A 17,456-nucleotide genomic window follows, 5' to 3' on the forward strand; every position below is an offset into this window, starting at 1 on the left:
CGATCATAGTTTATTTACTTTATGAAACATTCTCTATCCAGAGAAAAAAAGAACAAAATACTCACAACCCTTGGGACTTTTGTAGTCAAAGTAAATTTTTCTTTGTTTAAAGTGTTAATGTAGAATTATTTCTAACCTTTAAATATTGTCATTAAATACAAACGTAAGAAAATTCAGGTCAAGAAAAATAGTAGCAAACCTTTATTTCAAACAAAGATTTGTGTCCAGAAAATAAGTTGAAGATAGTGTAGAATTTATTTTTTTATTTAAGATTCTGAAAGTTACTTCCCTTTGTTTTTATACGTCGTTTGCATGTCATTGTAAACAAAAGACCTTACTTTCACAATTCTTTCTGAAAAGTGAGTACAGTACATTTTCAATTCCAGAATAAATATGATTATCATAGAGCTTAGATGTACAATCTGAGTCCATATACATGTAATTATTTTGCGATCATGAAAGGTTACTACATGTAGTTTGTTGAGTAACGTAATTTGGGTATAGTGTGGGATAGGTGATAACATCAGTTATTGTAAAAAAAATTCGTGGCTTGCAGACAGACATTTTCATATATCAAAATTAAATATATAAAGCCACTAATCATAACAACAGCGCCACCACTACTGTATAGCGTCACCACTTGAGTGATAGCGCCACCACTTTCTAAAATAGTCGTGTTTTAACTTTTTACTGTGTTTTCGTAATCTTTGTGTATGGGAATAATGCAATTCATTTCTACACCATTTGCATGCACAGGTATGTTCTTACAGTGTGTCAATTCATTGGAATGGTGTTCGAATACTGGCCGATATGAAAATATGCCACTGTCAGATTCGGGAGAAAAGCTCCTGACACCACAATTTGCATATTATTTAATGAAATTACACCCAACCTGTAGTAAAAGTGTTATTCACGGAACTACATTCTCCGATTTTCGAAAAAAGTTCTATCAATAAAAATACAAGTTAAAATATTAAATTTTACTCACTGCTTACAAGTAAAACGGCGATAGCTGCACCACGGAAATGTCGATAGCTCTTTTCCTATCACCACAATCTGGTGGTGGCGCTAGCGTTTAGTAGCCGTGTAATAAAGGTCTGCATATTCAAAACACCATCTTTGAAATCAAGACAAGCCAAGATTTTTCGTATGTCCACAACGTATACAAAACGCTATCTTGTACATAGTTTCACAGTTTATTTCGTGAAGCGTACAAATAACTGGTACTGGCGGGTGATCGAATCATGATGACAAAATAAATACATTATGAATCACTGTTTTAAATGCGCCGTTCAAAAAAATACAGCATTTACACGTTAGATATTTTAGGGCTTACATTTTTGACGGCCATATTGGTAGTCTTCCTGGTTTTGAGGTTTTTGCATTGTGGTTAGTAGATGGCATCAGTCAGATCTGGAAGCTAGAGATCCTCGCCAACATTTTGGTAAAATCAAGCTTATGACCTCAGTCTGAGTCTACATCTAAGGTTTGTAGAGGTACTGGCAAAACTGGACTTGCTACATCACGCAAAGCTTTCTTGAATAAACATTTTCATAATTCACAGGAATAGAACATATTTTATCTTTTGCATATTTAAATATACCTATCCTTGACCTGAATGAATCAGAATTTATTACTGTTCTCTGGATACCACGTTAGGCCAATGGATTTTATTTATTGATCAGTGTTACATATTCTAATGTTTAAAGGGACACAACTCCAGCATCCTTATCCTTATGTTCTTCATACTAGATTACTGTTACTTAATATATATATCGCATGCCTCTATGATTCAAGATTATTCTATTGTTAAGCTTACTTCAATAAACATGTATTAACATACTTGGTGTTCATCTCTTTATACCAACAAAGTATAACATGGTGTCAGAGTCAGTAAAGGACTAACTAACATGCTCACTGTGGACTAAATTTTAGATATCCAGTGGAATATTAACTTAAATTTGTGGCATTTAAATCAGCTTGTTCATTTTGTGCGACGTTTTGCTGAGGATTAATTTCATTACCATTGAACAAGATGGATTCAAACAATCTAAGCAGCCAAACTTCAAAAATGAACTGGAGACAAGGACTTGCCTAGTGCCTTCAAAGCATTTAAAACTCATGCAGAGTTCATGTTCGGAGGACCGTTAAAAAGAAAAGTGAAGCCGAAAAATGCAACAGATCTGATGCTTTGGTCTGGAGACCATGGCAGGCAATTATATTCCACATGGAAAATATCTGATGAAGAAAAGAACTCTCTCGACACATATTTTAACAACTTTGAGCAATACTGCCAACCGAAATCAAATAGAATTTACGCACGTTATCGGTTCAGATCGAGAACCCAGCAGGAGGGAGAAATGTTCGAACAATACGTTACTGACCTGAAAGTTTTACTTAGGGACTGTGGCTATCCAGTCGAAATGAACGAAGACCTTGTTCGTGACCAGATAGTTTTCGGGATACGATCACAGAAAATTCGTGAGAAACTGATAAACGAGGGCTCAGACTTGACACTACAGAAAACGCTGGACATTGCTAGAACTGTAGAGATGAGTCAAGTTCAATGTCAATCAATGACAAAACAGGTCATTGATGCTGTCAAGTTGAAAACAAAAGCGCAGCAACCCAAATCCTTTTGGAGGAAAAAAGAAGCAGCAAGTTCGAATCCACATGTGCGGAATCCAAAGGGGAATCAAAGTCACCAAATGAGCAAACAATGCGGGAACTGTGGTAGAAAAAGTCATGCCAAAGGAATTGTGTGCCCAGCATATGGACAAATTTGTTTATCATGTAGGAAGCCTAATCATTTTGCTAAAGTGTGCAGATCAAAGCGGAATATCAGTGAACTGCAAGTAAGTGGTCTACTTCCAGATCTAGAAAATAACTTTATTGTTGATACCATTTCTCTTGACCAGACCCAAAATCAAGCCTTCATTACAATTGAAGTAGGGCCAAAGTACAAGGATGTCAAATTTAAGCTTGATACAGGCTCACAGGTCAATATCATCCCAAGGTCAATTTGGAATTGTCTTGGAATACATGATCCCTTGAGACCCACAGACAGAAAGCTCACTGCTTATGATGGGACATACCTCAAAGTTGATGGTCAAACAAACTTAAAGGTCAGACATAAAGATACTGCCGTAGTCAGTCTTGAAGAATTTTACGTTGTGAACACTAGTTCCACTCCACTTCTAGGTTTAAAAACATGCATTTCCATGAATCTGATCATGATTAATGTTGACAACTTAGATATGGCCTTGAATAAGGAAGATGTTCTCTCTAGGTACCCTGACATATTTCAAGGTATTGGTCAATTGCCTGGTGAATGTGAGATACATTTAAAGCAGGATGCCATTCCTGTGATACACCCCCCTAGGAGAGTACCAGTAGCGGTACATGATAAGCTCAAGGCTGAATTACAAATGATGCTAGAAAAGAGGGTCATTCAAAAAGTATCAGAGCCAACAGAATGGGTAAACAGTTTAGTTACTGTTGAGAAGGGGAACGGTAAATTGAGAATTTGCCTAGATCCCAAGGGCCTTAACAATGCCATTAAGAGACCCCACTATCCATCTAAAACTCTAGATGAAATATTGCCTGATCTGGCGGGTTCTTCTGTTTTCTCTAAGCTAGACGCGAGAAGCGGATATTGGTCAATTAAACTGACTGAAAAGTCGTCTTATCTGACCACTTTCAGTTCTCCATTTGGGAGATTTCGGTTCCTTAGGCTACCGTTTGGTCTTTTATGTAGCCAGGACATGTTTCAGCAGAAAATGGACGAATGTCTGGAAGGACTTCCAGGTATCAAGACAATCGTAGATGACATAGTAGTTTTTGGTAAGGACAGGGCTGAACATGACCGGAATTGTGACAGACTTATGACCAGATGTCATGAAAAAGGTATCAGACTAAATGCAGAGAAAATGGAGATTGGAAAATCTCAGATATCATTCTTTGGACATTTGCTTACTTCTGATGGACTTAAGATGGATCCTTCCAAGGTCAGAGCAATCAAGGAGATGCCACCTCCTACTTGTAAGTCTGAACTTGAAACTGTATTAGGTATGGTGACCTATTTACAGAAATTCGCTCCAAATCTTGCCGAGCTAACTAGCCCTTTGAGAGCTTTACTTTCCAAAGACGTGGAATTCTCCTGGGATAAGCCCTAAATTGAAGCATTTCAGAAAATCAAAGAGGTTATCACACAGAACCCTGGTCCGGTTTTGGTCTATTTTGATCCTAATAAGGAAATAACACTCCAAGTAGATGCCTCAAAGAATGGCCTAGGTGCCGTACTTCTGCAAGAAGGAAGGCCAGTGTGCTTTGCATCTAAGTCTCTTACCCAAAGTGAGAGAAACTATGCCCAAATAGAGAAGGAACTCTATAGTATAGTTTTTGCATGCAAGTGATACCATAATTACTTGTATGGTAGACATGTGAATGTCCAATCCGACCACAAGCCCCTGGAGGCTATATTTAAGAAACCCTTGCATAGTGCACCCCCACGTTTACAGCGTATGCTATTGCAATTACAGAAATACGACCTAGAGGTCAAACACATCAGTGGTCGTGACATTTCAGTTGCGGACACTTTGTCAAGAAATTTCTTGCCCGACACTGATACAGGTTTATGTCCAAACATGGATATACATGTACATGCTGTTATGTCCAATTTCCCAGTCAGTGATCAGAAAATGAGACAGATCAGAGATGTTACTGAGACAGACCCACAGTCACGTACCCTAAAACATACAATTCTTGAGGGTTGGCCTGACCAACGAACAGACTGTCCAGAATCTATCACAGAATTTTGGAATTTTAGGGACGAAATGTCTGTTGTAGAAGACATTATTCTAAAAGGGTCGAAAATCTATATACCAAAAGGGTTGAGAAGCGAAATGCTTGACAAAATTCACAGTGCACATTTAGGCATTGAAAAATGTACACAAAGAGCTAAGGAGATAATGTTTTGGCCAAAAATGTTTAATGACATAAAACAGAGAGTTATGGAATGTCCAGTATGTCTTGAACATCGGTCAGAAAATGTGAAAGAACCTATGATTCAAACACCTTTGCCTGATAGGCCATGGCAGACAGTTGCAACCGACATATTTACATGGCAAGGTAAAGATTTCATTGTTCTAGTTGATTACTACAGTAGGTACTTTGAGCTTAGTCAGTTAACAAGCACAAGAGCTCAAAATATTATCCAGAAACTGATAAGTAACAATGCTAGCTATTACACATGTCAAAGCTTTGCTGATTTTGCTAGAGAATGGGATTTTAACTACAGAACGTCAAGTCCAACGTACAGCCAAAGTAACGGCCTTGCAGAAAAATTTGTTTCTATTTGCAAAAATCTGCTTACTAAGTCCACCCAGGCTGGTACGGATCCCTACATAGCACTCCTTGAGTACAGGAATACCCCTTTAGCTTGTGGTAAGACACCTGCACAGTTGCTTATGTCTAGACAGCTTAGGTCAATTTTACCAGTAATGGATTCAAACCTTGAACCCAGAATACCAGACAAATCGAGTGTCCGAAACAAAATGCAGAACATAAAAAACAGGTCAAAATTTTACTATGATAGATCTGCCAGACCCATGAAATCCCTTGAAAAGGGTGAAGGTATTAGGATAAGACAAGGTAAAACTTGGCAACCAGCTGTAGTTTCTAGACAGGTTAATGATAGATCTTACATTGTGAGGACAGAGGATGGTGGTATGTACAGAAGGAATAGACGCCATTTATTTAAATCGCATGAGAAACCATTTGATGAAATTGATTTTCCATCACTTCCAGCTACCCCACCAGCTCCACCCCTGAATTTTCAAACTCTACAACCATCATGTCCTATAATTTCTCCAGATCCAATTAAGCAGGAAAATGTTACAAATTATAACTCTAACCCAGATTCACCTGCCCTTTATCAAACTAGATCTGGAAGAAATGTGCGACCACCGGATAGATTAAATTTGTGAAACATAATTAGCTGAACAGTGTTTGGAGATATTCTACTTATGATGTTGATAGTGTAATTAGCAGAGGAAATACCTAGACAAAAACACTTACATTTATTAGATAACAATTATTTGGAAATTACTAAGCTGAAAATTGCTGTGACATTTTGATAACTTGAAACTGGGATTATTTGTGTTATCTGAATTGTATTACATTTATCTATAATGGAATGTAACAGACCCACCTTGTCGTGTGAAACTGAATTCCCCACACACTACTTTCAAGTATAGTGCTGAATCAGAAAAATGCCATTCATAAAATGATATCAGCTATGTATTTTTTTTATTCAAAAGAAAGGGGATGTTACATATTCTAATGTTTAAAGGGACACAACTCCAGCATCCTTATCATTATGTTCTTCATACTAGATTACTGTTACTTAATATATATATCGCATGCCTCTATGATTCAAGATTATTCTATTGTTAAGCTTACTTCAATAAACATGTATTAACATACTTGGTGTTCATCTCTTTATACCAACAAAGTATAACAATCAGTTAGCTCCATACATTTCATTCGTATGCTATAAGTTAGCCTTGTTGTTTGTTAGTCTGTAAAGTATAGTAAATCTTATATGAAACAGATTTTATTTGTCAAAATATTTGCATGAGTAACAGCAATATCTTGATTTGCAGTCTTACGAAAAGGCACAATTTAAGTAACATATTCATAATTCAAAGGAATAGAACAAATTTCATCATTTTCAAATATGAATATACCTATGAAAGTCCTGAATGAGTAACTATTAAAATTACCTGTACAACTAAGACTCTAACTGCCTTTACTGTATTAACAGAATTGGTGATAGTTATGCAGATAAGGAATATGATAAAAATAACAAAAAAGTAATTTTCAGAGAATATCAATGTGGCATCCACGATCAATTTGACCATGGATGCGAGTTAGACTTGAACAGATTAAACCGTTTTATGTTATTCTACAGCCAGGATCATTTTATGCGTTTTCCTTTAGACTTTATGCCTTCTCTAACAATTTTATAAAACAAATATATTAGAGATGCTTACCACTCATGACCTATAATGCTTTAAAACCTCGACAGATGTGCTACAAAATCCCATACACTTAAAATATGTATGCGCTTTTGCAATAAAATATATTACTTTTACAAAGTTTTATCTCTTATCATTTTATTAAATTTATCATTGACATACTTAGAGCGCTCTTTAATTGGTTTACACAGATTTACATAACTTTGACAATAATATAATGCTTCATCTCTAAATTTGATGAAAATTGTAAACTGTTTATACCTTGCTGAAAAACGCGGGGCGTTCAAAAATTAATGTGTAGTTCCGTAACCGGTGGTTATTTTTGAATGCGGTTTTCAGCACATTACGAGTATAGAGCAATTTATTGGAAACGAAATGCCATACGAATGATAAAAATCGGTAGATTCAAAGTAAAGAAATAATCATTTGAGTGAGGTGTACTAAGCTATACTGGATCATTTTATGTCCAAACTATTGAGATTGTAATGCGACGGGCGTTCAATAAATAATGCTACTCCGTGTGTAGTTCCGTAACCGGTGGTTATTTTTAATGCGGTTTTCAACACATTATAGAGCAATTTTTTGGAAACAAAATTCTATATGAATGATAAAAATCGGTAGATTCAATTAAAAATATAATCATTTGAGTGATGTGTACTCCGGTATACTGGACCATAGCAAAAATAATTATAACTTAGGTTTGTCCTGGGCATTCAGGGCCTCAGAATAATAGAATAACTTGTAAAATCACAAAATTCTATAATTTTTCTACGAGGTACAGTATTTGTGATGAGTTTGATTTTGTTTTTAACTACTTACCGGATTTTTCATTTTACAACACAACTAAAACATCTAAATTCGAGGTTGATTTCATCTGGAATTAATCTCGAGAGCGATTGATCTAACTTGTAAGAATTTGTTTCTCAATCGAGAATTAAGAGATTAGTATAAACTTAAAATACAAGAATTTTTTTCAACGATGAACATCACATCTGACAAAATTGCAGAGGCTTATTGTACTCAAATTCATCTAATACTGTTATTATTTTATTTTAGTTTTCAAATGTTTATGTCAAGATGATGATTTGTTTTAACTGTTTAAACTGAAAATTGAATTACAGTTCTAGTTGTTGAATAGTACAATCAAGGAATTGCATATTACAATTTCAATACTTTGTACATAAAATGGTCAAGTATACCTGAGTACACCTCACTCAAATCATTATTTTTTTTTATTTTGAATCTACCGGCTTTTATCGTTCTTATGGCATTTTATTTCAAATAAATTGCTCTATAATATGCTGAAAACCGCATTTGAAAATAACCACCGGTTATACACTGAGTATCGTTACTTATTGAACGCCCCAGCGGACAAATTTAACAGAGCGGGATTGGTAGCGGGGAGGGATATTCTACACACATATTCTTTTATCTGCCGTTTGACCATTATCTCTATTTTTGTGGAATTAAAGATTATTATATTATTCTATTATTTGAAGGTTTATGATTTCTGCGCACGATATATTTTCGATTATATGAGGAGTATAAAAATGATCCAGATTATAAACATCAAAGATATATTTGGTACTAACTAAATTCCAATTGTAATTAAAGTCCTTGATATGATCCAGATTTAACGAATAAAGATTTTCATCTCAATATGAACATCATCTTAAAAGGAAATATCCATCAAAGTTCTAGAGGATATTTTTATAGATTTTGTTTAACTTTTTAGATATCGTATGATATGTTTATTTTTTCAGCTACGAAAGAGTCCGCGTGCGTACTAATTATGGCACTAATAGTCAGTAAATCACACCAGAGACAGCTTATATGCTTCAGTTACTTTTATGACCCGGACTTATTAGGTGACATACTCGAAATTACAAACAAGTCCAATGTTATAGCTTATTAGTTACGTAATAATTTCCTGTATATTACTTATAACAGCAACTTCAGTGACAAAGAGCTGCGTCCGTTAAATATTCATAACAGATATCATTCAAGTCGGAGACAAATTTAAACAACAGCTATTTGAAGAAAAAATGCTTTTGACAAATTAAATGAAAGAAAATGACATTTTTAGATGTAAGGAACAAGTTTTATATGTGTTTTGTGAGTGGATCTAGACTTGAGATGTTTGTTCAGTTCTGACGAAAATAAGAATAAAGGCGGCTTCTCAAGTAAGATATGATTAATGACATATCGTTAATAAAGGCATTCTATACAATAAATTTTGTGATTAATATTTTTTTAGGGTGGCAACGTTTGTCTTATTGTTGAGCGGTCTGAACATTCGATAAAACATTAGGTCGACCAACAGCATTGTAAATTCGTCTATATTTGTTTTCACTTCATATCCAAAATAAAAAGTTTATTTCTCACAAAAAGTGGGGCCTCCGTGGCGAGTGGTTAAGCTCGCTGACTTCAAATCACTTACACCTCACCGATGCGGGTTCGAGCCTTACTCGGGGCGTTGAATTCTTCATGTGAGGAAGCCATCCAGCTGGCTTACGTTAGGTCGGTGGTTCTACCCAGGCGCCCGCCAATGATGAAATAATGCACGGATGGGCACCTGGGGAATTCTTTCAAAGCAGGAAAATTGCCATATGACTTATAATTGTGTCCTTTCGACGTTAAACCCAACAGAAAATCTTTAAAGAGTCTGTGAATAACAGTTGTGTGACCTATGGGCCAATACTGTGTAATCTCTGTACTTTCTGCTTTATATGCATAAGTCTCTATAACAAAGATCGACCTACCCCTAACTATTTTACTTTACTGTACATAACGTATGTTCTTACTTTAGTTCACACTTTTCTACTTTGCTACATGTTTACAGACTTCATACCTAGATAAATGGATACATACCCGATAGCCTTGCTTAGCATAAGTCACTTCATTTACTTAGTAGGATAAGCTCACATTTTTATACACCACAACCTGAGAAGAAGTCTTACAAAACAAATTGCCAGATATAGGTCCTCGAAATGTACTTATTTTAGTAATACTTTGACATAGTACCGCTAACGGCCGCCGGAGGACATTCACAGTGGTCTCCAGAGTACCCGTCATTACAATTGGTACAGATGACTTTTGTCCCGTTCAGTTCGCATTCACTCGGCTTCCTACACGGGCCTGAAAACATTATTATATATGTAATAGAAAGAACAGTTCTTTTGTTTCAAAAACACTTCGAAAATAAGCTTTGAATGTTTAATTTTTCCCATTCGTTACATAAAGTTTTACTGGTGTCGTAAGAACAGATTTCAACAATTTATTAAGCTGTCATTCCGTTTTAATTGGTTTATTACAGTGGATTTTTCTACGCCTGTTAATAACAAAATAATCAATATCGAATTTCTTATGCTATCATAGTGTAACAGATTAGACAGGGACTCTATTTTCAGTTGTTACATTATACTCACTGTACCTTTTGTTTTCAATTTTTATCAATCGAGAAAGAGATATGGGGTTTGTACTTTTTCTCATCTATCAATGTACCATTCCAGTAGGTGAATTTGTCGTAAATGTAAGAAATGTGAAATGAGTATTATACTAAAAAACAAAGACAAATATCAAACAGGGAATGCCACGTACCAAAAACGCAGCCTCCCCAAAACGAAACCTACAGCACGCAGACGTGCACACCACAAACACACACACACACACACACACACATACACGTGCACACACACAAAGCCAACACACGAGGACAAAACGAACAAACAAAGGAACACACACACATACACGCGCACACACACAAAGCCTACACAAGAGGACAAAACGAACAAACAAAAGAACACAGTGGGGCACCGCCTTGGAACGGTCAGTGGCAAAAACACCACTGGGGAGCTTAAACCGGTTTATGGTGCGCACCCAACCTCACTCTTACCCCCACCATGTTCCAAAGACACGGGACAGTGTAAATAAAAGTAATCTCCTCCAGGGGAATCTCTAACACACGTAATAGAAACAAAAAGGCATGGCATGTAAAACACAAAAATGCTCGTGTATAAAAATATATAAAGCAAACCTTTAGAACCAAAAACGTATGTTCTTAATGCCTTTTCAGAAGACAGAGCAACAACAGAAACACCCTTAAGGGCCCGACGAAACAGGCCAGAAGACAGATATCAAAACAGTTCAGTCCTGGTAGGATTTAAAAACTGCTTATCATAGAGTCCTCCCCCTCTTCCGTCAGACACAATCAAAGAGGGAAGCGTAGTGTCCAACTGTAAACGGGTTGAACACTAAACATGCGGTATGTCTCAAAACAGTTGGGTCGTAAAACTCTTATACATATTAATGATTTTTCTTTTCATTTTCTATGGCGTCAAAGTGTTATGATGGAAAAAAAAGCTTTGCTAAAATCTTCAAAGTATCAACTCTTTGTTATTAAAGATGTATAAACCGGCACATTATTAGTCCCCTACTGGTTGAAAACCAGTTTCGGGGACGACAGGAATGCGCTTTTCCGTCTTATTCTGTCATTGTTTCATTCCTTCATTCAGTCCGTCCGCAATTTCGTATCCTGTCTATAACTTCGTCATCCTTGGAGGGATTTTAATATTACTTGGCACAAATGTTTCCCATGATGAGGCGACTTGTATGCGCAAAACCAGGACACCTAGCTCAAAGGTCAAGGTCACAGTTGGAGGTCAAATGTCAACAGTGCTTTTTTCCTGTCCGGTCTATAACTCTGCCATCAATAAAGGGATTTTAATATTACTTGGCACAAATATACCTCATAACAAGATGATAAGTCATGCACAACTTTCAGACCCCCCCCCCCCCCCACCACCACCACCACCACCACCACCCTAGCTTAAAGGTCAAGGTCACACTTAGCAGTCAAATGTTAACATGGCATTAACAGGGTCTGTTTCATGTCCGGTCCATAACTCTGTCAATCATAAATGGATTTTAATATCGCTTGGCAAAAATGTTCCCCATTACAGGACGACGTGTCAGGCACAAATCTCGGACCCTTGCCTCAAAGGTCATGGTCACAATTGGGGGTCAAATGTCAACAGGGCTTTTTTTCCCTGTCCGGTCCATATCTCTGCCATCCATGAAGGGATTTTGATATTACTTGGCTCAAATGTTTCCCATGATGAGACAACGTGTCATGCGCAAACATGGATCCCTAGCTTAAAATTCAAGGTCAGGTCACAATTGGAGGTCCAATGTCAATAGGCTTTTTCCTATCCAGTCCAGAACTCATCCATCAAAGGATTACAATATTTCTTGGCATAAATGTTCCCCATGATGAAACGACGTGTCACGCGCAACACCCAGAACCCTAGCTTAAAGGTCAAGGTCACACTTGGAGATCAAAGGTCAATATGAAGTTTTTCCTGTCCGGACTGTAACTTTGTCATGCAAAACAGGATTTAAATATCAGTTTGCACAAACATTCCTCTGGATGAGACAACATGTCATATGCAAAACCTGGGCCATAGGTCTAAGGTCAAGATCACACTTAGAGGCCAAATGTCAGATACAAGAATGACTTTGTCCGGAGCATTTCTTCTTCATGCACAGAGGGATTTTGATGTAACTTGACACAAATGTTAACCACCAAAACACAAATTGTCATGTTCAAGAACCAGAGCCCTAGGTCTAAGGTCAAAGTCACATTTAGAGGTCAAATTTCAAATTTAAAAATGACTTTGTCCGGAGCATTTCTTCTTCATGCATGGAATGATTTTGATGTAACTCGGCATAAATTTTCACCACCATGAGACTCCCTTGTTTTTAGAATGACGTCCCTTTGATCTTACTATAAATAGATGATGCTGTGACTTTTTATTACGGGCCATAGGGAAAAATCGAGACCACTTTTCTGTGGTACAACATGCATGTTACATCCAATTATTAGGTGTATTTTGACCTATCTTTACCTGGTAAAGAATTTCTTGTGGACTTATATTATATATAAAGAGAAATTATTTAGGATTAATTTCCCTTTGTTGTTACTATAGATAGATAACTTATATGATAACTTTTTTTTATAATCGGCTAAAAGAATCATATGAAAACAACAGTAGGTTTTATATATGTAGATTTTAATCGAAGTGTTTTGTTATAACACACTGTATATATATAGTACAATATTGTTTATACATCATTATGTTATACTACAGTAGAGAAAATTAGGTGCCTTCCAGTAGAGGACTTTGTATTGCATGGTAATACTTCATTTACTGGTTTTAATGGTCTTATAAATCTCTACATCTGATTATAGAGTTATAGGGCTTATGAATACAAAACCATATTAGTCATCAAATGAAATGCATTTGCTTACCATATATCATGAAGTTTTATTAAGGCTTACAGTTTACCGCATTACATTCAGGATATGTGGCTTGAAGGAAAGTTGTCATAAAATGTCCATACCTTTAATTTATGTAACGTTCAGTAAAAGAGGCTGCGCTTTTGGAACCTGGCTTTCCCTGTTTTCATACCAATTTACCATTAAAAGGTCATCAAATTGTAATAAATGTTTGTGTCATTAAAAGACACTTCGAGATTTCTTTCTCGTTTTATTTTATTCGGCGAATGCCGTTATAAGAACGAATTCGTGACCTTGACCGACCCATGCCACGTGACTTCAGTTTGCAAATCAAACTACTTGATAACGCATTATAGATAATTTTTCAAAATGAAAGATTTATGCAACACTCTACCTGATTGGACGAGAGTGTCAAATTGTTTCACTCTGCTGATTGTGCTACGCTGAGTGAAATGTAGACAAAGCGTTTATCCTAAAACGACGCTGTTCACAGTTTTAAAGCTAACTTTCGCTCAGTATATTTAGCAAGAATATTGATATATCTCAAAATGATAAGTAAGTTTAATAAATATGATAAAAACCTGTTCAAATACCAACATATATCAAATTAAAGAAAGAGCTGAATAAGGTCTGCGTATCACATGAATAAGGGTGTGATAAGAGTCTTCTATGTAGAGAAGTGCTTTTTAAAAGATTTTCCTTGTTACAATTGTCGTCTGTATATGAAAAGGTTTCTTGCTTTTGTGACTTATTCAGATTGCATATTAAAATGAGTACTTGTTTGCTTTGATATATTTGTTATAAATTATTTAACTGATTTATTATATATGAGTATTTTTCTTTAGTATGGTATGCAGATATTGAACTCAGTTGAAATCTGTTTGATAATGTATATGCTATATAATGACTGAATCTCATTACATTCAAATGAAGGTACGCTGCATACAGTTTATCTACGTGATATGACTACGGTCAAACTTTGCTTATGAAACAGAAATATTGAAATAATTACAGCTGTATGTGTCCCTTGACCTCCACTTTTTTATAGATGTGACGTCATTGTCCAAAGATTCATGAATAGCGATATTTGCATTTGTTAGCCTATTTTAGTGGTCGCTAAAGCTAAAAATAAAAAGTCCTTTAATTGATTTTTTCTCATGTATTCTCATTAAACTTGATTTGTAGCATCTTTATTAGGCCCGCAGCCAACTTTATTCAGTGTGGACATTTGACCCCTTTTAGGGGCTGCTAGAGCTAAAACTAGAAATGCCTTTAGACAGCGTCTCATGAACAGCTTGATGGATCTTTGTCATACTTGGTCTGGAGCATCATTATAAGGTCCTCTTCCAAATTTATTTATATAGGAACTTGGGCCCTATTAGGGACCACTATAGCTAAAGGTAGATATGCCCTTCTTCGCATTAACCACTAAAATGTAATGGATTTTATCAAACTTGGTGTGTAACAATATCGTAAGGTCTCCTGCTATTTTGTTACAAATGGGGATAGGGACCAATTTAGCTAAAATATAAACACTTTTAATGACCTCTTCTCATGAACCGCTTGATGAATGTTCAACAAACTACTGCTGTAATTATTCGTCTAAGAATAAACGAAACAAAATTGCAACCCTACGAAACCTTTGTGAAAAATTAAAAGAGAACCATTTAAATTGTTAAAGTGCGGTGTTTAGTTTTGCAATTTGAAAAATGTTAGATGAAAGATGAATGTTAGATGAAAATTTCATAAACTTCTTTCCTTGTTACAATTCGCCGACCTTCTTTTTTAAAGATATTTCTTGTTTATTCATAGAATCACACGTTCTATTTCTTCCAGTTGCAATGCAAATTATTACTTTTACATGAAATATAAATGAGATTAAGGTTTAGGATTATATCATTAAAACACAGAAATATTTGGAAAATAAACAACATCTTTACCAACAATCTACCTGTCCATTATATGCTCTACCGTACTGCCGGGGTGTACAAATGGATACTTTAAATATTCTCAGGAAGTTGTTCCCCTTTAAAAATGAATGACATTTGTAAAAACTGCTGAAAATTACGTTCAACCTAGTTATGTGAATTATCAGCACTTACTCGGCCATTATCGGAAATGCATTCAAAACGAAGTTTTTCGGAAACGGTGAGTTTTTAAAGGCGCCGAACTGTCCAAAAGTGTGGCCCCTTTATGCAGTCTTTTTCCAAAATTCAATCTATTTGTCAGTAAATTGACAACTGTTTTGTAGATTTACATAATTATATGTTTTATATGCTGCTTAATTTTCTCTCGTTCTATGATTTTGTGTCATTTGCATTTGTTTTTCTAAAAAATATAGAGCTTACCGTAAAGATTGTTTTGATCTCTGGTGATCTATGATGAACATATCCTTGTCGGATTAATAATGCGCGGAGTTATCAGCTCTCATTTCAATAATATCCGTATCTGAGATAAATGTGACACCAAGTGTATACAGAAAAAATAAGAGGAACCTACAACTGAACCTTTCGGTACTCCAGACTTTACATTCCTTTCGAGATGTTCTTACTAGATGAGTTCTTCTTGACAGATATGGTCCTACAGTTTCAGCTATTTATTTGTATGGTCGAAAAGCTTTAGTTTTATATATCTTACAGCATTATTTATGACACTTTCCGAAAATAAGAAATAAGAACTGTGTATCAGATAAAATGTTAATATAGTGCTGTATGAGAGATTACGATATAAAGTTTCCGGTCTGTTTTATCACTATTTCAAATATATATTACAAGTGAGTTTGAATTAATTATTTGTATAGCTTTTTGTATGGTAGAGATATTTTTTCAAACTTGTTATTCTAAAAGCTAACATGGACTCCTGCTGCCATTTTTTCCTCATTAATCCACTGCCTATTCCCTTTCAAATATACAACATATTTCTAGTTTTTTGTAATTGTCGATCTTTATTTGTTCATTGTTCATATTGAAATACCTCCTGTTTGCTCATTATGTTTGTACAAAATGTTATATTTTAATGTTTTGTAAGATAAAACATTTTATTTTTTCTGACTATATAAAAACTATTAGCACTTTATGGTTCCAATTTGTTTGAGCTTTACAAGTTGTATAGCAATAATGTAGCTACAGACAGACGAAAAGATCAAAATACTTTCATAAAAATGACAGTGAGCAGCTGAATAATGTAGGCAAACGGATTAAAATGAACAATTTAAGTACTTTAAGAGTTAGGAGAATAACGAACTTTTAAGTTGTGTCGTTTCAGTTATCATCAACAGCTTTAGTGTTTTAACGACTGTTTCACAATGGGTTAGCTCAATAAGAGGAGCACAGATCTACGGATCGCGAGGTCAAGAATTCGATCTCCGGGCGAGATGTATGTTCTGTTAATAAAATTGTGTCTGCAATCGTTCGTCCTCAACGTCAGATTCACGTGAAGCAGTTGGAGATTACATGCGGAAAACAGGATAATACTTGTACAAAGTCAACGAACATAAGTATATTATATTACATCAGCGATATAGTAACCATTAGATGGAGCCTTGCACTTAGTACAACTGGACTTGTACCGAGAGCAAAGTAGACAAGTCACTGAACCGTTTAGTAATATAAGGACTGGTTGACGAGATAACCTCAACAGTAAGTCGCAGTTTTTGGCAATATTTTACTCATCTGTGTAAGTATTTCATACTTCTGCAAATCTAAAAACATATCAGGCCGTCCGTTTTCCGGGGACACAACTAAAGTTATATTTAGAAAATGTTTATGACCGATGGTGAATTTGTTTTTAAGATATAATCGATTTTATCAAGAAACGGCGTGGCTATGTATGCGACAAGGGTATCTCGTCAACCAGTACATATACAAGTCAAATGGTTTATCGCGGCCAGAAATTTGTACAAACCGGACAGAAGTTGCGAAATTGTCATTTGTGCAGGAAAAAAGCGTTTACCACAATGTCCAGTACTGGACAGGTATAGTGACATACTTTTTAAGATATCATGCTTTCTGTTTATGCAGGTAAACTTGTGTTTGGTTAAATTTCAACAGAGCACAATTGTCTGAACAGTGTACAAACTCATTACTGTTTTTTTCAGGCAAGGGTGGAAAAAAAGTGGT

General features: G+C 35.6%; 1 protein-coding gene across 1 annotated transcript in view; it reads right to left on the bottom strand.

Annotated features, from left to right (window-relative positions):
* LOC123556307 (uncharacterized) overlaps nucleotides 1-17,456 on the bottom strand; it is a 42,283-nt gene that overhangs the window by 11,397 nt on the left and 13,430 nt on the right. The window contains exon 4 of the mRNA XM_045346911.2: nucleotides 10,065-10,178. Coding sequence (XP_045202846.2) covers nucleotides 10,065-10,178 — 114 coding nt within the window. The remainder of the gene's footprint in view (nucleotides 1-10,064; nucleotides 10,179-17,456) is intronic.

The sequence above is a fragment of the Mercenaria mercenaria genome, chromosome 5, assembly GCF_021730395.1.
Source record: "Mercenaria mercenaria strain notata chromosome 5, MADL_Memer_1, whole genome shotgun sequence".
In the NCBI taxonomy this organism is placed as follows: Eukaryota; Metazoa; Mollusca; class Bivalvia; order Venerida; family Veneridae; genus Mercenaria; species Mercenaria mercenaria.